Source organism: Microtus oregoni, unplaced genomic scaffold (genome assembly GCF_018167655.1).
Source record: "Microtus oregoni isolate MIOR12 unplaced genomic scaffold, Mior012 000022F_ref0000154, whole genome shotgun sequence".
Classification (NCBI taxonomy): domain Eukaryota; kingdom Metazoa; phylum Chordata; class Mammalia; order Rodentia; family Cricetidae; genus Microtus; species Microtus oregoni.
The window spans coordinates 19,598,475-19,619,833 of NW_024543081.1; the positions used below are offsets into that span (position 1 = coordinate 19,598,475).

Sequence of the window (21,359 nt, forward strand, 5' to 3'; positions counted from 1 at the left end):
TGTCTTTTGGGGTGATGAAAGTGCCCAGAATTAAGGAGGTAAACGATGGACATGAAATACTCTGAGTGTTAGCTATAATCGCACGCTCTCCGTCGGTCCAAGTGGTAAATTTCTATGAGTAGTGGGAGGAGGTTGCCCTGGCCACTCTGCTTACGAATCTATCAGCTCTGCTTCCAAACAGCCCTTTTCTGGTTTGGAAGGCACCAGGCTCTTGACTGAGAGGTAGGTTTGTAGCCAACGGGCTCCTTGGTGACTTTGGTTCTGCCTTCTACTAACTAAAAACAGCCACCTGAGCATCAGTTACTTTGCTGGCCCAGGCTGAAGAACTTTTTTGTTTGTTTGTTTTGTTTTTCGAGACAGGGTTTCTCTGTGGCTTTGGAGCCTGTCCTGGAACTAGCTCTTGTAGACCAGGCTGGTCTCGAACTCACAGAGATCCGTCTGCCTCTGCCTCCCGAGTGCTGGGATTAAAGGCGTGCGCCACCACCACCTGGCCAGGCTGAAGAACTTAACAGCCTCTTCACAGACTGGTATTAGAAGACAGAAACTGTCGACAGCAGTGTGGGTGGGGAGCTCTCACAAGCCCACTGTAAGATGCAGGCCTGGGCAGTCCCCCACAGGTGTCCAAACCCCACTAAGTGGGCTTAGCAGGGTGTCTGTGATAACTGAAGATGTGGTGAACTTTAGGAGTGAGGAGAGGGTGGGGTAGAAATGATGTAAACACAGTACGCACGTATGAATGAAATTAATAAAAATAAGTCTGTGTTTAAAAAGGTGTGTCTCTGCTGGAGCCTATTGGGGAAAACTCCATAACAGGGTCGTTTCAAAGACAGTTGGGCCCTGTTTCCGGCGCAGCCCAGAATTGAAGCCACCTGCATCTAGGACTGCTGTTCTTCAATGTTCTGAAGAATGAGGGAACAGTTTTAATTTATTTTAAATTGCAAGCCTGTCTATCCTCAGAAAGGAATCAATTAAAGGAGCCAAACAGTCCTGTGGATTGTATCTGCTTGATTTCAGCACTTTACTCCCTAATTAATTATTCTGACTAGGGCAGAAATTTCCCCTCCATGGGATGCCAGTATTTAGAAGTGACATTTCAAATAGCTGGTGGGGCAAGTTGGGGGCGTTTTCTGGGTTCTGTCCCTTGTTGAGTTTAGAAGCCTTTTGGGAGCTGTGTTGGGTCCAAGTGGGGAATTAAGATGAAGTTTGAACTCTGGCACCTGTGGAGCTACAGGTCCTGGTGGGGGCCCTGCAAGGGAAGTTTCACTCCTCGGGACAAAGCTAAGGCTGGTATGACTTGGATTTTCAATTTTTATTTTCCTATTTTTTTGTAGAAAGAACATTCTGGGTGTTGTCTGGAAGGAAGCTCATGGATTCCTGTCTCACTTTTCTGGGTGTGCACCATCTTACGAGTGTGAAGGTGGTGTTTCTGTCTGTTACAATTTAGGACAAATGTGAGAACTGTTTTTCAGTTGAAGAGCTCCTAAGACAAGACACGGGGCATGTAAGCGTTTCACTGAGGGGCAGCAGCCTACTCGCAGGATCCTGGGTGGTCCTGCTGGGGCTCTGGTGTGTGACAGAAGCCTTTTGTCACAAGCAGAAGCAGAGACAGCACATTCTCTAGACAATTTTCATATCAGTTTTCCTCTAAGCAAAGATTCTCAAAGACTCTCCTGTTGGAGGAGGCTGCTGGTTGGTTCCCAACTGTTCAGACTCCTGAAATAATCACACAGAAACTGTATTAATTAAATCACTGCTTGGCCCATTAACTCTAGCTTCTTATTGGCTAACTCTTACATATTCGTTTGGCCCATTTCTATTAATCTGTGCATCACCACAAGGTCCTGGCCTACCTACCAGTAAAGTTTCAGCACATCTGTCTCTGGCAGCAGCTCCATGGCTTTTCCCTGACTGCCTCTCCTCCCAGCATTCAGTTTACTTCCTCCCCCCCCCCCACCTAAGTTCTGCCCTATCATGGGCTCAAGACAGTTTCTTTATTAACCAACGATATTCACAGCATACAGAGGGGAACCCCACATCACTCTCCTGTGTTCAAGAAGTAACAGTAATCAATGGGATGTGTGGGTCAGGGTGGGTGAAGCCATGGCAACACAGACTCAACTGTGATGGCCCTGGTAGTCCATCTTGTGGAGTCTTGCTCTTTTCTTTAGTACTGGGGCTCGAACCCAGGGCCTTGTGCATGTTCAGCAAACAGTCTACTGACTGAGCTACGTCCTCAAGCCTTGAACTGATTTCTCCTGCCTGAAAGATAAGGCTCAGATGCTCTGCTCTTCCAGCTGCCCGCAGGTTTAGCTGCAGCACCTTCAACATGGAGGGGAAAGGGGTTCGTGTCTATCCTGTGGCTCTCTACAGCTAGCCTTCTGCCCACTTTGTTTCAAACCACTAAGAGGGACTTGAATGCATCCAACACATTCTTTACTCACTTTGGTAAAGTGTGTGTGTGTGTGGGGGGGGTTAAGATGGAAGAGCCAGTGATGATGCCCACATTTTGGCCTGAGGAATGGTCCTATGAAAGGGCACATGGTGCGTGGGAGCTTTATCATGGAGTCTTGGTGGCTTGGTGACACAGATCAGAGTCATCATGAGACCTTGCTTGTTTGGAGAAGGGGTGGTAGGACTTGGAGATAGCCTGTGTAGATGCCACTCGGGCTTTGGCTGGGCACTTCAGAGGGAACACAGAGCAGGCCACTGAGAGATTCGAGGGACATGTGCCCAGAATGGTCAGAGCATGGCAAGTATGCGAGCGTGGGAAACCATGTGGTCAGACAAGGTCTCAAGCATATTGGACAGAGCTGCCTGGACACACCCTACAGGTTCTGGTTTCTGAGGATGGAGGCAGGAGAAGAAGCTCAATGAGATGGTCCTGGCAGTAGACTTGGGTTCTGGCTGTGTCCTGAGGGGGTGGTGTTACACTGTGGAGAGCTGTCCTGTAAGAGCAACTCTGTTTGAGGCAGGGGTCGGGAGGGCAAGAGTGGCTTAGGAGACGGAGGCATGGGCAGGTGATGGACAGCTGTTTGAAAGACAAGATGAAATCTAAGATTTCATTCTTGGAATGACTGGTAGGTGACCTGAGACATCTTTATTTTTTGTTTTTGTTTGTTTTTTGAGACAGGGTTTCTTTGTGTAGCCCTCGCTATCCTGGAACTCTGTAGACCAGGCTGGCCTCTTGCCTCCGAAGTGCTAGGATTAAGCAAGTATACACCACCATCGCTCGGTCATCGTTGTTCTTTTTTTTTTTAAATGATTTATTTAACTTTATTATGTTTGTTGGTGTGAAGGTGTCAGATCTCGTGGAACTGCATTTTCAGACAGTTGTGAGCTGCCATGTGGGTGCTGGGAATCGAACCCCGGTCCTCTGGAAGAGCAGTCAGTGCTCTTAACAGCTGAGCGATCTCCCAGCCCCATAGCCATCTCTCCAGCCCCCCCATCTTTGTTCTTTTTCTTTTTTTTTCTTTTTTTTTTTTTTGGTTTTTCGAGACAGGGTTTCTCTGTGGTTTTGGAGCCTGTCCTGGAACTAGCTCTTGTAGACCAGGCTGGTCTCGAACTCACAGAGATCCTCCTGCCTCTGCCTCCCAAGTGCTGGGATTAAAGGCGTGCGCCACCACCGCCCGGCCCATCTTGGTTCTTTAGAGAAAGTTCTGAGTGTGTAACCAGAGGCCGAGCGTTCTTTTTCTCCTTGTCTCTTGGACGACAAGGGCAAGCACCATTTCCTTTGGGTGGCCAGCAGCCCTGCTGTGTTTCCTAGCTACTGTTCTGTGTCTGTTTCTCATGAACTGGTCTTGTTCACTTGCAGGGACAGGTTTAGCTGCTGAGAGTGACCTGGGCTTCTTGCCCCTGGCTCAGGCTTCCTCTTATCAGCGAGGTGGGGGTTTGTAATTGCTTCATCAGTGGCTTATTGGATGTGGGGGCCGGATTCTACCCCTTCCCACCTCACCCTTTTTTGTTAGATCATGTAGAGTGGTGAGCTCTGAGGCGGACAGGTGACCGGAGGACAGAGTGAGTCCTGCAGTCTGGGCACTGGCTGCTGCTGCTGTCTGCCAACAGGTCCCCGACAGAAGGGCCATTTGCCAGTCCTCCTGGGTGGCAGGTGACTCCTTGGCTTGAGAAGAGACCTGTGTTTAGTAGGTTTGTAGAAGATGTTCATAGGTTCTGCTGCCTCAATGGAAAATATGACATTCATTCTTTCCAAAACAGGCCGAGGGCCAAGCCTGGTTGCATCAGTTCCCTGGGGCAGAGTTGAGGTGTGGGGGAGGGGCCATCTTTTGCTTTCTCTTCCTCTGAGCCTCGCACATGCTGCTTAGGTGCCTTGGCCCAGCCCCACACTTGCCCATTCTTGTTCTAACAATGTCTTCCTGATTCTTTTTCTCTTAAAATGCTTCTGCTCTTAAAAACTGTAAGGATCAGGACAGGCTCCAAAACCACAGAGAAACCCTGTCTCGAAAAACCAAAAAAAAAAAAAAAAAAAAAAACAAAAACTGTAAGGATAACCTAGGCTTAAAGAGACTCCAGTTAGCGGTGTGAGGGATGTTTATTCATGGCCTGTTAGAGATTCAAGCTTGAGGTCCCGGTCTTCCCCTCAGCTAAGGCTGGGAAGCTAGTGGTGACAGAGGCTCTGGTCCAGGCCTTTCTAGCCACACTGGTGTTGTACGAACTTGTTCCAGGAAAAGAATTATGATGGCTGCCTGCCACGTGATGGTTGCTGCTGCGGCTGCCATGCACAGAGCACAAAAGTGGACAGCACAGTACCCTCCTTAATAGGTGAAAGTTGCCACGTGTCTCTTTCCTTAGCAGGAGGGAAGTAAAAGCAAGATCTCACTGCTCTTGCCCTGTGACTCGAATTCCCAAGCCGGAGCAGTGCTGGGCAGCGAGGGGAGGCATCCCCTTCTGCTGTCTGAGAGGACTGTCAAAATGGGGTGGTTTTCTCCCTTCCTCAGTCATTGAGCACTGTGCAAGATGGGAAGAAGTTTGAGAGGAGTCTCCCTGTGTGCTAGATGGAGGAGCTAGGGTAGACAGTGGACCCCGGCTAGGCAGTCAGCATTGGTCAGAGCTGTGCAGACAGCACCAAAGCTGGTGAATTAGTTTCAGTTGTGCAGGTCATTGTGAACTCCCGTAACCATGAGGTGAGCCCTTTTTGAGTGGCAGGATTGCTGGCGGTGGGGCGGAGAGCAAGACTCCTAACTGACTGGAAAGCACCAGGGTCTCCCCAGGGCTGTGCCACACATTAGCTGTGCCCCCACAGTTGGTACAGGTCCACCATAGATCTCAAGTTGGGCACATTTCAAGGTTTGTCTGTGAAAGGGGGCAGTGACTGCTCACAGTGTCTTTGACTGTTCGACTTTTAGAGCCACAAATTGTTTATCCTGGGTTTGCTCATGTTGTCTTTGAATCTTTTTCTTTTTTGGTTTTGGTTTATGATTTTGTTTCTCATGGTTTGTTGAGAAAGAGTCTTGCTGGGTAGCCAAGGGTGATCTTGACTTTCCAACCCCACTTCCCAGGTGCTGGGGCTACAGGTGTGCAACCCCCCCTCCCCCCAACCACCACAATCTTCCTGCAATCACAGCTTTCATGTTGGGTCATTTTTTTCTGTCAGCCACCAGGGATGAGTTCCCGTCTTTGCACAGGACGTTGTCTGCAGGTCTATCTCTGGATCCTTCATGATAGTCTGCAGAGGCTGTGAAATAGTTCACATTACCCAGGGCTCCTGGAAGTGGCCATAGTCATCTGCTCATAGCCCTGTTGTCTTATGTTTTCAAATATTACCAGTTTATAGGTTTTTTTGGTCTGTTTGGGATTTTATATATTTACTTTTAAAATGCTCTTCATTGAAATAGAATTGTGTCACTTCCTTCCATCGCGTTCCTCCCTCCAGTCCCTCTGAGCTACCCCCTCGAATCCCTCCCATGTCCCATTCAGTTGATGAGCCTTTTGTCATTATTGTTACATATATGTATGAGCGTGTGTGCGCACATGTGGAAACGTGCACACAAATGTGTATAAATACAAACTGCTAAGTCTGTTTTGGTGGTGTGTATCTGGTTCAAGGCTAACCACTCTGGATTGGACAACCAATAAGGGTGCTCATCTCAGGGAGAGGCTGATTCTCCCTCCGCCCTCTGTCATTAGTTACCTGTAGTTCTTTGTCTAAAGGGTGGGTTTCTTTTATGATACATGGAGGGGGTACATCTGTTTGCCTGCCTCAGTACTCAGTGGTGCCCATCCTGTTCTTTCTGGACTGAAGAGCCCAGCTGGGTTCTGCTGACAATCACGGGCTCCACCAGGAGGGGCTTGTGCACTGGTTTTTGTGCCTGTCTCTTTGTAAGGATGGATTTCTGGGAGCTAGTGTGAGTTGTGTTTCTGGAACTGAAGGCTCTATCCCTGCAGCTGCCCTGTGTTTTTAAGGCTAAGGCTTCCCAGGCGACTTTTTGAGGACACATCCTTACCCAGCTCAATCCTTTGTGTTCTCACAAAGTTCCAAACATACCTGCTTGCTCTGAAGGGTGCAGAGCCATGTGAGTGGGTAAACATAGGGCCTGTGTTGGCATCCTAGTGTCTCTGTTAACGGGGAGTCCTTCCTATCTGCCAGTGAGTTGGTACTGCTGGGGGAAGAGATGGGGCCTGATGTGGTGCCTGGAGTTTAAAATTGGAAAAAAGTGTGTGTGTGACAGAGAGAGAGAGAGAGAGAGGCGGGGGGGGGGGGGGGGGGGGAGGATCTAGTTTCAGCATCTCAGATTCATCAGTAACTGAACAGGCTCAAAGCAGCATGGGTGCTTTCCCTGTTGCTGAGCACAGATGGGGACAGGAGGAGTTGATTTTTTTTCTCACCTTTAAGCTTTGGGAGGAAAAGTTTCAGGGGAAGGAGTCTTTGCTTACATTCCGAAGGTGCGCCTGGCTCCTCCTGAGAAGGTAGCTTAGCTGATAGTGAACACAGGAAGTTCTGTGATCTGTGTGGTCTGCAACCAGGAGTGCATCTGCCGCCTGACCCAAGTGTCCTGGTCCCTCTCCCCATGCCATTAGGCCTGTGCAGGTGTGAGAGATGAATTTGAAAGTCGACACTGACAACTTGAACCTGCTGACAGCTGTCTGATGTCCCTTGCGGGAGAAGATGCTGACTGTGTGAAGTGACCATCCCTCAAGGGAGCTTGGGGTTTCCTCTTAAGACAGGCAACACTGAATTATAAATCAGTACGTGATTTTACTTGTGTGGCCATTGATATCAGGTACTCTTTGGGCATTCAGCCAGGCCACAATTGTGTTCTGTGTTCAGGACGCTTACATTCTAGCAGGAGGCCCCAGAATCATGAAGCCTGAGGTTAGCTCCCAGAGCCAGAGGAAGGCCTACTGTGGGGCGCTACACAGGTGCTCAGAGCAGCTGGGCTAGAGGAAGGCTTACTGTGGGGCGCTACACAGGTGCTCAGAGCAGCTGGGCCAGCGTGACCGGAGCAAGCCTTGGGGAGCGGGCTCCACGGCCAGCTCATTTCTGGGTAGGTCTTTGTGTTTAGTGTGGCCCTTTGGATGTTGCAGGGGAAGGAAAGAAGAACTGCTAGACTCAAGGGCGTGCCTTTGTGAGGGAGAACTTCAGAGTTACTGGACAAAAAAGATTTTGGAGGTGGATTCGTGGACCATTTCTCCAAGAGTATCATAGTTGGAGTTTCATATTGAACCACAAAAAACAAAAACAAACAAACAAACAAAAAAACATTAGGGAGCACCCCCCCCCCCCCCGTCAATAAGCTGTTTCAGTTTGAGAGATGGAAGTGGGTGTTAGATCTACACACGGAGTTTTTCTGTCAGAGAGCTAGCCCTGAGCTGCTGAGTGCGTTCCAAACTCACATAACACGTTGTTTCACTTGCCGAAATAAGGGCAAAATATTTTTAGCAGATTACTGTTAAACCAAAAAAGCCACACAAGCGATTCTAGTGCTGCCTCCCTGGGCCTGCTCAGGGAAGCCCTTCATCTTCCTCACCCAGTGCCTCCACGCCCTAGAGTGTCTGCTCCCTTTGCCTCACTTCCTTCCTCACTCACTCCGAGTAGCTATGGTGGTTGTGGAGGATTCCCAGGGGGGTTTGATCAGGGGTGATCAAAGCAAAAGTCTTCCAGGTACCATGGCAACTTTCCAGAGTCTGTGCCTTCCTTTCTTCTTGTCGCAGAGGGACATCCTCTGTCCCCACTACAAAGGAGAGATGACCTCACTGAAGTGCCCGGCAATGGGAACTAGAGTTTACATTTAGCTGATGGCCAGAATTTCTGGTAGTGTGTCTCCAAGCTTTGTGTACTCTGGGACACTTCAAATCTATAGTGGCCCCAAACAACTCAGGAGATCAAGGCCCACCTGTTATAAGTCCTACTGAGCGTTCACTTCCTGTGCTCAAGCTGGGATTAGGACTGTCACAGCCAGCAATGTTGGGGTAGTCACCCCTTTGGCTCCAGAGTTCCTATCCACATTGCAGCAGTCTGGGAGCCAGGACCCGGAAGGGCAAAGGCTTCTTCCCTTCCTGCTCTGTATGTTGTCCCCGCCTTGGATCCTTGCACATTTGCCCAGCTTACAGTAGAGTTTGCCAAGCTGTGGGAGTCAACTGGGGTGGGAGGTTTCTAACCACAGGCATAGTTCCCATCCAAGCTGTACTTGGCCGTGACTCTTGAGCCAGACGCGAGGCAGACGTGTACATGAGTGTTCCTGTGTTGAAAACGGCTCTTCTAAGGCAGAGGCTGGGTTTGGGTTTGTGTTCTTTGCAGAATGTTGGTTAATGGCTCCTGGGGTCTTGCTTGCCAATGGTTTTGCTGACGGTGCATAGTAATTGTGTTCTCTCTCCTGCCATGGAGCAGGCGGCCCTGACTCCGTTCTTGGCACACTTGTGAGGCTTCCCTTTTCTCATCCAAAAAGTCTGTGACTGGATCTAATGCAGCTCTGAGTGTGGGTGGCTTGTGACTCACCTGCATTATTGTCAGACATTCATCTTAGTCTCCTGAAAGCACCTGTTGGGTAGTACCGCTGTCAGTCTGCGCTCCTGTGGGCTGTCATGTCCCTCCCTGTTCTGGAGCTGCAGTGCTCAGTTCAGCCTGGACGGCAGTCCTACCTGCCTGTCCTTTAGCCAAGAAACCCGAGAAGCTACCTGAAGCCACCCAACTCTGAAGCATCTGGAAATGCCCCCTGCAGAGCCGACTGGGAGGCAGAGAAGCACTGATGTCCTTGCCTGGTGTGGCCCAGGAGCTGAGGGGCCCTGGCTGCTTTTTTCTCAGTTTTCTCGTGCGTAGTTCCATGCTCAGCACAAGCACAGCTCCAGAAGGAAGGGTGTGTGTCCTCGCCACACCGACTTTGAAGCCTTGGGAAGAATCTGCCATCACCCTGTCACTCGAGTGGCAGGGCTCGAAATGTTTCCCTCCCCCTTCACGGGGCCAGCCGCTCGGTCTGTGTCCTGGAAGAAGAGTTCTGGGCTCTGCCGTGACCCTGCAAATGAGGTTCACCCTGGAGGTTGTTTGTCTCAGAGCCAGGTCTTTTGTTTTTATCTTTTGTTGTGTTTGTTTGAGGCAGACTTACTTGGGTTTTGGTTTTTATTTTTTATTTATTTACTTTGGATTTTTCAAGATAGGATAAAATTCTGTTTCAGCTATGGCTGTCCTAGAACTCACTCTGTAGAACAGGCTGACCTCGAACTCACCAAGATCTGCCTGCCTCTGCCTCCTGAGTGCTTCTGGTATTAAAGGCGTGCGCCACCACCCCCTGGCCGTGGCAGCCCTACTCGTGACCTGGAATGGAACTTGCTGTGGCACAGTAGCATCATATAGCTGTCTGCCTGCTTCATCTTTCTGAGTGCGCGCGTCTTGAGGCCAGAAGTTGACATCAAGTGTCTCTCTCAATTGCTCTCGGCCGTATATATTTTTACGATGGTGTTGCTCTTTGAACCAGAAATTTACCAGTTGGCTAGACTGGCAAATCAACTCCAGGGATCCGCCTTTCTTGGCCCCCAATTGGCTTTTATAATGGGTGCTGGGCTCTGAGCTCAGGTCCCCTTGCTATTCTGGCATGTGCTTTACTGGCAGCCCCCTCCTCGCCACACACACACAACACACACACACACACACACACACACACACACACTCTCTTCCCTTTGTAAGGAACATTTAAGTCACCCAGGAGTGAAGTCATGCAACCTTTGTTCTGTTTAAAGGTCATATAACTCATATTTAGATGTCATGGCACGAATGCTTTCGGCAGGTGGGTGGTGACAGGAAGCAGCAGCCAGTCACCACCCTTCTCGGAAGGCTGGTTACAGTCCCCTTGTTCTCCCCTTTCTCCCACTCCCACCAAGCCCCTCAGACCCAGTGTGGTGGCCTCATATGTCATTGTGAACGCAGAATCGAACCTGGTTGATGATTCAGAAGTACTGCTAAGCTGCCACTACAGCCCCTGAACAGTTGTTAGGTTTTCCCTAGTTAATATTTTCCTTTCTTTTTCTTTTTTCTTTTTCCTGAAATAGGGTTTCTCTGGAACTCGCTCTGTAGACCAGGCTAGTCTTGAACTCAGAGATCCGCCTATCTCTGCCTCCCAAGTGCTGGGATTAAAGGCATATGCCACCACTGCTTGGCTCTTAGTTAATATTTTCTATTTATCTATTTGTTGAGACAGTGTCTTTCTGTGTAGCACAGGCTGGCCTACGTCTCCTGCATGCTGGGATCATGAGTATGCACTCCCATCCCATGGAAAATCTCTAGACAGTCACCCATCCGCGTGCACATTTCCCAGAGTGATTTCCATGTGGACCCATAGCGCTTGTATGTGGTAGCGGTTTGTAACCCTTCTGCTCTGGAATGCCTATTGTCAGGCCCCTGGGTGGACATGCCAGGATACACTGAAGGTGCAGCTGTCAGGCCTCCTCAGGACACTAGCCTCCTGGTTCAAACTTGATCCCGCCCATGCCAGCAGCCTGCTGGATGAGCAGCAGCAGGAGAGGCTGGTTGCCATGGCAGTGGTGAATGGTGAACTGACGCACATTGTTGCAGCCATGGAGACAGTAGAGACCCTACCATGTCTGCGTGGTGCTGGCCTGGCCTCCCAGCCGCTCTTGCCTCAGGAGGGCAGGTGCCACAGTTCTGAATGACCTCCAGAGAGGAATGCTTGCCCTGCCCATCCCCCATAGCCACTCTGAGGGCAGGTTTGATGTTTTCAGGTCCGGGCATCAGACTCTGCTCTCAGAGATGAGGGCATACTGGCCTCCGGGAGCCGGTTTTTACACGTTTGGTCACTAGTTCCCTTGTCAGCCCGGTGATACTTGTGGGGGAATTTTTCTAGAATAATGGTTTTCACGAATGAACAAAATGCCACTTCTACTGTGATACAAAGTAGGGACTTGTTCATCACATGTAAGCGCAGAGTTCCTCGATGACAGGAAGGACATTGGGAAAGTGGCGGACAACCTCTCTGACCTCAGCCAGCTGGGCCTCTTGCTACTGGGACAGGCAGGGCTAAGCTTTCTTGAGATGACTTGAGGTGCCAGGTTTTAGGTGTAGTGTGCACCCTGAGTGAGAGAGATGGTCAGGATCCAGTGGCTTCTCAAAGGAGCAAGGCTCTCAGAAGAATCCTGGGCTGGGATAAAACTCAGTTGGTAGAGCTGGTCTGTCATGTAAGCCCCAGCACTGCATACACGTCTCACACACACACACACACACACACACACACACACACACACACCTCTGTCTCTTAGCACTGGAGAGTCCGGAGGCAGGAAGAGGTGAGTTCAGGGTTCTCCTTTACATTTGCAAGTCTGAGGCCAGCCTGTCCTCCTGAGACTGGTGGGCAGTGATAAGCTGGGCAGCGGTGGAGCAAACCCAGCTTACAGAGGCGGATCTCTGAGTTCAAGGCCCTCCTGGTCTACAGAGTCAGTTCCAGGACAGCCACACCCGTTACACAGAGAAACCCTGTTGGGGGGGGGGTGTGCTGATGTGCTGGGGTGAGGGTGTGCTGGAGGGGACCCACAGAGTGCATGTAACCCCTGCCTCCTGATAGGTCCATGGTACACTCTGGGTACTAGGATGTGTCATCCATCCAGAAACAAGCTATGGCAGACTTCTGAGCTGTGAGATGCCAGGGCTACAGATGAGCTCAGTGAGGTGGCCACATTGGAGCCCAGGAGCCTCCAGGATTGGTGGCTGCTGGCTGAAGAACACAGGTGTGTCTAGGTCAGCACCGAGGGGGAGGGCGCAGTGTGAGCCCCTGCTGTGGAAATGGAGGTACATTCTCTTGGGGCATTGGCCCAGCCTCTGGGTGGTCCAGAGGCAGTTTGGAAGGCACAATGCAGTTCAGAGCCTGGGCCACGGGCCTTGTGCAATGTTAAATGAAGGAAAGGGATGGATAAGCCATGCCAGGTCTAAACAGGGATTGTCGTGGACATTCTCGGCAATTTCAGTTTTTTCTTCCTCTCTGTCTTCTGTAACTTCTTATCAAGGTTGAAGAGGATGGAGTATATGACAGCAATGACTGTTCATCTCTTCATGGGTAGAAAAAGAAGTCCCTTTGTGTTGTTGGCTGAGAAAATTCCTGTGCAGAGGGCCAGGGCCTGTAAGAAGAGAGAGCATAGGTTTTTTTTTTTGTTTGTTTGTTTTTGTTTTTCAAAAAGAACCATGACCTTCCTTGGTAGTGTGGTTTGTGGTTCACCATCCTACAGTAGGGTTCCCTGGGTAGGGCCAGTTGTTTCCCACCTACTTCTTGGCTACCCTGGGAGGAGTGGGCTGGGCATTCTACCCAGGACTGCCTCACACCCCTCAGGAAGCAAGGTCTCCCAGGAACTGTTTACTAAACAGTGCTGGTCTGGGTTGTAGATGATGTTCCAACATCACCCAGAGCCCTCGTCCCACTGCAAGGAGTGGACAGTGTGGTGGTAACCTGGACTGTCAGGGCTAAGTGCCTGAGCGCAGGTAGAAAGAGGGAAAAAATAGGCCCATTCACTCACCTGCTGCTGCCACTCACCTGCCGTTGCACACCCCTGGGGCTGTGGCTTGGACCTACTTCTCATGGCTCTCAGCTTTTTTTGTTGGTCAGTCATGTGGGAGACTGAGGCCCTTCTTGCACTGAAGGCCAAACTTGTGCTGAGGACCCAGGACATTCCAAGCCTCATGTAGGTGTCCTACAGGTTGCTCTCATGACCCACCTGTCACATCGTTCCCAACCCCCTAGTGCCTCATTTCCTGTCTGGTGTTGGTATTTGTGCTTGAACTGGGCACAGGCATAGCAATCGCTCTCAGGTTGCCGCACCTTCCTTTAGAGGAAAGCTGGGGATTTGTGTACTCATGCCCCAGGGGGTGCTGTTGGCTGTGTGTGTGTGTGTGTGTGTGTGTGTGTGTGTGTGTGTACACGTGGACTGGGGCAGGAGTCCCAGCATCCTCTGCCTTCCCAGATTCCCCGAGTCTCCCAGGACTTCTGAGGCCACCGTGTACCGTGTGGCAGGCTTGCTCACAGCCGCCTCTTTTGGCATCTGTCACAGACACCAAATCTTTTGGTCTTCTGGACCTGGTTGCTCATACAGGAAGTCGATTACTCATTCGCTGTGTTTCCCTTCGCTGTTTGTGATGTGGCTCTAAAAATGGAGCTCTAAAACAAATGTGCTAAGTGACGAGGGAGTCGGCAAACACTGGTGCCTGCGCCTCCATGGCACCACGCTGGGATTGGGCCCTGAGAGTCTCCCTGCCGGGGAACCCTCTCCAGTGGGCAATTCTAACTCAAGGGTGTATCACTGAAGTGCTGAAGGTGGCAGTGCCCCTCCCACAGGCCACCCAGGTTCCTTGGAACCATGAGGATCCATGGAGGAGACCTGGACTCCTAGGTGAAAGACGGAATTTTCCTGAGAAGACAGAACTGGAAACACATTTAGAACAAGCTTAGGAGAATGGTTGCCAGAGTATAGTGTGTGTGTGTGTGTGTATGTGTGTTGTGGCGTGTGTGTTCCCCAATGTTGCTTGGAGTTGGAGGAAAAGGCAGCTGGGGACTGCCTGGAGGCTGGAGAGAGGGCGTGGCCAGCACAGCAGGGAGTCTTTGCTTCTTTTTCCCCTCCCTTACCTCCATCATCAGTGTCAGACTGGAGGAGTGAGAGGGTGTGTGTGTGTGGGTGTGGGTGTGGGTGTGGGTGTGTGTGTGTCCCGCCTTCTTGCCTCTTCCGTCTCTGCGTTAGTTGTCAGACCCTGAGCCTGCACCACACGAGCTTAGCTGTTTTCCCGCTCCTTTCTCAAGGGAGCTCTGTGTTCACACAGACACAGCTCCTCTCCAGAGCTTTAGGTCTGATCCTCCTTCTTGTTTGGCAGTGTGCACATGGGACTCCCAGCAGTGATAAAAATAGGCTTCGGGTGTCTCCCAGGAACTAGACTCTTCGAAGAGGGATCACAGTACTCGGGAAGACATCTAGGCCAGAGGACTTGTATAGCCAGATGTAATTTTTATATTCTACATGGCTTTTCTAAGTGGCTGCATTTTCATTGTTTCTAGAAGTAATGGGAAAAGCATCTTGTGAAATCACACTTTGTTTCTCCATTCATTTTATTCTGTAGGCCCAGTTGGTTGATGATGCTCCTCAGTTTCCATGGTGCAAAGGGGAGGGGCTTTCAGGCGATCTGAGAAGTAGACCTCTGTAAACACATGCTTTGGCCAAGAATAGGTGAGGACGCATCAGCTATGACAGGAGGGAGGACCCTGGGTTCTTTGTTCCTTAGATTGCCTTTGTAGGCTGGGGTCTGCCGACCCAAGACTCCCGTGTAATGAGTGTGAGCTTCCTGACCGGTTGAACTGATGCTGTGTCCTTAGTTTCCTCTTGGACCAGAGGCGACTACGTGAAGGCAGGGAGCACACGCTGTTGTTCAGTCTTCCTTTGATCTGAAGGAAGGGAAGGGGCAGGTTTGTGGAGCTCACCTGGATGCTCTGCGTCCTGGTCCAGGTCTGTGGAGGAAGGATGGCCGCATTCTGCTGAGCAAACCAATTTCCTCCTGCTGGGTGACGCTCACACGGAAAAGCCAGACACTGCTTGAGAGTAGTTTTTCTTGTGCCCCTGGTCCTCAGCCTGCCCTCAACATATCAGGGTCATAAGAGGGGGCTGGTGGAGGGGTGACTGTTTTCAAAGCTGTAAATGTGTCACTTCTGAAGTCACTGTAGTGTGTATATAGGAGAGACTGACTGCTTCCAGATGGCACAACTCTGCTCAGCGGCACTTTACCTTCCTTGCAGAAAGCAAACAGAAAGAGAGCGGGTCTCCCAAGCCTTTCTGGGCCCTAATACAATAAGAAAGGCTCGCTGTACTGTGTTGGTGGCATGCTTATTCCCAGTGACTGTCAAGGATTGCAGGCGGCTTACCTCTTGAAATAGGACATTTGAGCCGGGCGGTGGTGGCGCACGCCTTTAATCCCAGCACTCGGGAGGCAGAGGCAGGCGGATCTCTGTGAGTTCTAGGCCAGCCTGGTCTACAAGAGGGACACGCTCCAAAGCTACAGAGAAACCCTGTCTCGAAAAACTAAAAAAAAAAAAAAAAGAAAAAAGAAAAAAAAAGAAATAGGACATTTGAACAAGGAAATGCAATCTGTTCTAAGACAAATATATAGTTGTATTTTTCCCAAATTTGTGATTCGTCCTCTCCTGGAGTTGGAGTTGGTGTGACACTTTCCACAGCTACATCCAACGTGGTTAACTGTGCCACATAGCACATGTCTGTGCCTGGTTCGTATACTCGGGCTACAAAAGCAGGAGCATAACTGTTAAGTCGGAGGCCAGCCTGTACTATCTAGTGAGTTCCAGGCAAGTCAGGACTACACAGCAAAACCTGTCTCAAACCCAGAGTGGAGCAGAAGGATTTGAACAGCAGTGGGGACACCTTTGCCTTATGTCACAGATACGTTCTTGTCCGGCGGGTCTTGCTTTCCTTACTGGAAATTGATTCTGCTCCAGCTCTCCAGTGACAGCACAGGGAAACATGGAGTGTGAGAACATGAGTCAACACAGCACACCTTGATCCCACCCCACCTCCGCCCATTGCGCATCAGTGGCTAATAGTTAGCCCAAGGGTCACCCCAGCACACCCTAAGTTGATGGTTGGACTCTGGGGACTGGAGGGATTGCTCAGCAGTTAAGAGCACTGGTCCTCTTCCAGAGGACCTGAGTTCAATTCCCAACACCCATATGACCGCTCACTGTTGAATTAGGAGCGGCACAGCCGCCCGCACGGCTAGCTTTATACCCAAAATAATTACACGGAAACTGTATTCTTTTAAACACTGCCTGGCCCATTAGTTCCAGCCTCTTATTGGCTAGCTCTTACATATTGATCTAACCCATTTCTAATATTCTGTGTAGCACCACGAGCTGGCTTACCAGGAAAAATCTTAATCTGCATCTGTCTGGAGTGGGAGAATCATGGCGACTGCTTGACTCGGTTTCTTTCTCCCAGCATTCTGTTCTGTCTACTCCGCCCACCTAAGGTTTGGCCTATCAAATGGGCCAAGGCAGTTTCTTTATTAATTAACCAATGAAAGCAACAGATAAGGTACAAGACCCACCTCCATCAGCTCACAAACTGCCTGTAACCCCAGTTTCAGGGGATCCAGCACCCTCACACAGACATGCATGGGAGCAAAGCATCAATGCACATAAACAAACAAACAGAAAACCCTACCACCTCTGGAAATGTACTGTGGTCCATTACTGGGCTGAGGTTCTTGTGGTGGTTTCCGGGGCCAGGGAGGGCCAGTCCTTGAGTACCCGTGTGAGTTGCTGCAGTCCATGGACGTCAGAAAATGTCATAGGTGTCGTGATTGCTGCTGAGGCTGGGGTTGGGGCATGTACGTGCACGTGCGTGTTTGTGTGAGCCCCTGCTCCCTTGAGCAGTGGCGGAGAGTCCACCAGAAATGTTTGGGCTTCTGTTGCACCCTCTCAGACCTTGGGATGGCAGCACAGCGTGAGAGACTGACCATGGGGAGAGAGTAAAGGGAACTGAAGGCCTCCTAGGTGATGGCTCCTGGCCAGGACATGGCAGGGACACTGGGCAGGACTGAAGTGTGAAAGCTGAGTTCTTGGGCACTGTCACACAACTGGCCACATGGACTAGATGGCTGGAGAGCCCCATGACACTCAGGCCGAGTGTCTGAACGAGTGCCTAGAAACTGGGATGGGACCCTTCCCCGAGCCTACCCAAGGCTCCTGTGCTGGAGCTGTGTACGGTCGGACGGCATCTCTAGCTGGGGAACACGGGTTAGTGGCCCAAGGGGAAGTAAGGTGCACTGTGTGGTTTCCTGGGAGGGCTAGATCCAGCCACACTGATGGAATGGGAGGTTATGGAAGGGGGGTCTAGCTGTGGCCACAGTGTGAACTCTCTCTGAGCCTTGGGTGAGAGGTGGAAGTCCCCAGCAGAGAAAACCCGACTTCCTAGTGATCTGGGAAAACAGGGAGAGGACCTTGGTGGGGAAGGGTTTGGCATAGTCACTGACCAGGCAGATACACTGCCCTGTTGCCTGCCCCTGTGGGTAAGGACCTCTGTAATGAGGACGGAAAGCAAGAGAGGTGTGGGAAGTCCGGGCTGTGCGCCATGATTCTGATGAACATGTTGGAGTCCCTGATGTCTGATGTCTCCCCACTGTTTTCCAGTTCTTGCGTCTCCTGCTCCGTCAGCATCACCCATCCAAGGATATGCCTTCAAGCCTCCATCTCGGCCGGACTTCGGCACCTCCGGGAGAACAATCAAACTACAGGCCAATTTCTTTGAAATGGACATCCCCAAAATTGACATCTATCACTACGAATTGGACATCAAACCAGAGAAATGCCCAAGGAGAGTGAACAGGTAATCCTGTCCCTCTGCTTCCCTGACTGACTAGATGCTCCTCAGTCTTGTGTGTCTTCTGACACTCTCCCGGGAAGTCGTAACGTGAGTGCAGTGTGCTCCCACAGTGTGTGTCCTGCTCCAAGATGTTTGAACAGGGCTTCATCCATGCCTTCTTCCAGTTGAGGCCTGCCCTCAAGCCACATAGCTCCAACTTTGTCAGATTTCATTATTCCCTGACCACAGAAGCCTTGCAACAAGGTATCTTAGCCATTGCATCTCATTTTTGTGGCCCAGCATTGTCTTTTGCTCCCCCCCCCCCCCCGTTTTTTTCTGAGACAGGATTTTTCTGTAGCTTTGCAGTCTGTCCAACTAGCTCTTTTAGACCCAGCTGGCCTCACTCACAGAGATGCGCCTGCCTCTGTCTCCCAAGTGCTGGGATTAAAGGCGTGCACTACCACCGCCCAGCTCAGCATTGTCTTTTGAGATTCGCCTGTGTTGTTCTGTTTGTTGTAGTAGTTATTTTAGCGTTGAGTATAGCATTGAGATTCACCTGTGTTGTTCTGTTTGTTGTAGTGGTTATTTTAGCGTTGAGTATATATAGCATTGAGCTGCATGTCTGCATGTGTGAGGGCAGGTACGTGTCCATGTGTATACATGTGTATGTTTAGGCCTGAGGTTGAGCAGCTTCCTTGACTCTTTACTCATGGAGGTAAGGTCTGGCATTTAATCCACAGCTCTCTGTTACTAGTCTAGCTTGCTCTGGAACTTCCCTTTCTCCACCAGTGGCTGCCCTGACTAGCTGGCATCTGCATGGTTCTGAACTATGCTTGTGTGGCAAACATTTTATCCACCACGCCATCTCCTAGCCCTCACTGAATATTTGATAATTTACCCTTTCATCTTCCTGTTAACACTTGGGTGTGTTTTTGTTTTGTTTTGTTTTTTTGTTTTTTGGCTGCTGTTAGGAATGAAGCTCTCGTTAGCGAAATACTCCCTTCTTTCCTGTCTTCCTGTTCTGAATGGACATGGGCTTTCCTTTCCCCATAATTGCCGGGGCAGGAATGAGTTTCACTACCTGGGTGTCTATCACGCTTGTCCCAGGCAGGCGCAAGGTTCGGTTTCCATCAGCGAGTCAGGAGAGCTGGCTGGTTTATCCACACCTTGTCAGCATTTGAGCCATTTCTGATTCTCTCCTTGATGTGCTGGCTGCTCCCTTGGCGTTACTCATCCCCTAGTAACAGTTGATGAACATCTTCCCCCTTCCTCACGGGCTGCCGATACCTTCTGTCCTGTTGTCTTAATTCATAGGGTGTCCTTTGCCTCTGCATGATCTGGGGGGTCTCTGGCAATAATTATCCAGTCTCAAATTTGTTTTCTTTGCATATTAGATTTTTTTAATTCATGCCTTTTAATGAATAAAATTTCCAAGTTTTATTAAAGTCCGGTTTATAAACTTTCAGAAATTACAGGTGTCCTCTCTCCAAAGTCTGTGGCAACAAAGGTCATAAAGATCCTGTTTTCTTTGGAAGATTTACAGTTTGGGCTTTTGTGTTCAGATCTGTGCCCCATCCTGAATTGGTTTTTGTGTGTAGCGTGAGGTTTGTTATTGAAGAGACTTTTCGGTTCCTGTCTTATTTATCACGTTGCCTTTGAAAGGAAGGGTCAGTCAGCCATGCGTGTGGCTGTTTTGGTGCCTGCTTTGGTCTCTTACTAGGCCAGTAATTCATCAGCTTGTCTTGTTTATGGTGCACATGCTAGCCAGTGCTCAGTCTTAACTCTAGGCTGGAATTTCATACTGCTGCCTTCTCCTAGTTTGTTTTTCCAAAGCTAGATCTTTGCTTTAAACAATGAACAAAGAGAATAATAAGCAAGAGAATAATAAGCAGGGAAAAGCCAATTGCCTTTTAACCAGAAAGTCCTTTGAAATTCTAAATTATTACTGCTTTGAATCTAAAGTATTATATTCTTTGCTTTTGTAAGTAACATCCTAAAATGTTATTTTCCAGACTCAGATGAGCGGCAGCCAAAGAGCACAGAGGCTGATTGGGGACGATGGACAGGCGTCAAACTTAAACTGGGGAGGGGGGGCGTCGTCAAAATCACCACTCACCAAATCATTGAATTATACACTTTGAAGGATGAATTTTATGTGTTAGTTCATTTAACAATTTTTTTCCCGTTACTCTTTGTCACCATATATATATATATATATATATATATATATATATATATTAAAGATTTCTGTCTCTTCATTTAACAATTTTTATGTATTTGAATGTTTGCCTATGTATATTGTATGTGTACCATGTGTTTTGTGGTATCCCTGAAGACCAGAAGGAATAAGATCCCCTGGAACTTGAGTAACAAGTAGTTGGGAGTTATCATGTGGGTCTGGGAACCAAATCTGGTCCTCTGCAAGAACAACAAGCATTCTTAACACTGAGCCATCTCTTTAGCCCCAACTTTAGCATGGTTTTTAATAAGGATTGTTTGACTTCTTTCTTTCCAGTGTGCAATACATCTTATTTCTTTCCTTACTGCAGAGTGAGGAAACCCAGCTGGATATTGAGCGTAGGCACTACAGAGACCACCCTTGTCCTGTTCCTGATGTTAATTTCGAAGTAGTCAGTTCTTCATCTTTAGGATGTGCTATTAGAGGATTTGCAGAGAGAGTCTCCGACAGTCAGCTGAAGAGTTGGTTGTTGGTCATATCTTGTCTCTTTTTTTCATATTAGCATGAGTTGTGGCTTCTAAAAAATGAGCCGTGCCTGAGAATCATGTTTTCTTTCTATATAGGACTGGTTTGAATTTGTTTCTGTGGAATGAAGATCTGTAATTGTCTTTTGTTCTATTTTTATGTAGCATCTAATTCAGAAAGTTGCAAACTAAACTGTTTCTTCTTTGTATACTGTAAGAGCAAAGACACAGGACCAGGGAGATAAATTGCTCAGTAAAGCGCTTGTCAGGCAAATGCAAGGACTTGAATTTGAATCCCCAGAGCCCACATGAAGCTGGAAGGATATCTGTGGCTATAATCCCAGTGCTCCTGTGATGAGGTGGGAGGAGGAGACAGGAGAGGCTAGCCTGGTCTATTAGGCAAAAGGACTTGTCTCAAGGTAGAAGGTGCCTTCTAACCTCCACACACGACCTCACACACATAGATTGGAAGAAAAAAAAATATGATTTCTGTAATTGTACCTTTAAGTACCTCCTGAATGTCATTGAAATGGGCTAGTTTGGGCCAGTAACAGTGTTTGTAGGAATTGTTTTCTTCAGCTTAGGTTTTCCCTCAGTATCAGAACACCCTTTTCTGTTTCATTTTGTGCATACTTGGGGAGTTTGTCTTTTCAAGGAGTCTACACATGTCATCTGAGTTACTGAATTTTCCAGCAGAGAGTTGTTCATAGTATGTGGTGAGGGCGTGGGTGTGCAAGTGATTTTTTTTTTTAAACAGGCTTTTGTATAGACTAGGTTGGTCTGAAACTTAAGAGATCTGCATGCCTCTGCCTCTGTCTCCCAAGTACCAAGTTCTATGTATTCTTTAGTGTTTATGG

The 21,359-nt window shown here is 49.2% G+C and overlaps 1 protein-coding gene across 1 annotated transcript in view; it reads left to right on the forward strand.

The window, feature by feature from the left end:
* The window catches only part of Ago2 (argonaute RISC catalytic component 2), an 82,130-nt gene that overhangs the window by 18,408 nt on the left and 42,363 nt on the right, over positions 1-21,359 (forward strand). Inside the window, exon 2 of the mRNA XM_041672421.1 lies at positions 17,628-17,823. Coding sequence (XP_041528355.1) covers positions 17,628-17,823 — 196 coding nt within the window. The remainder of the gene's footprint in view (positions 1-17,627; positions 17,824-21,359) is intronic.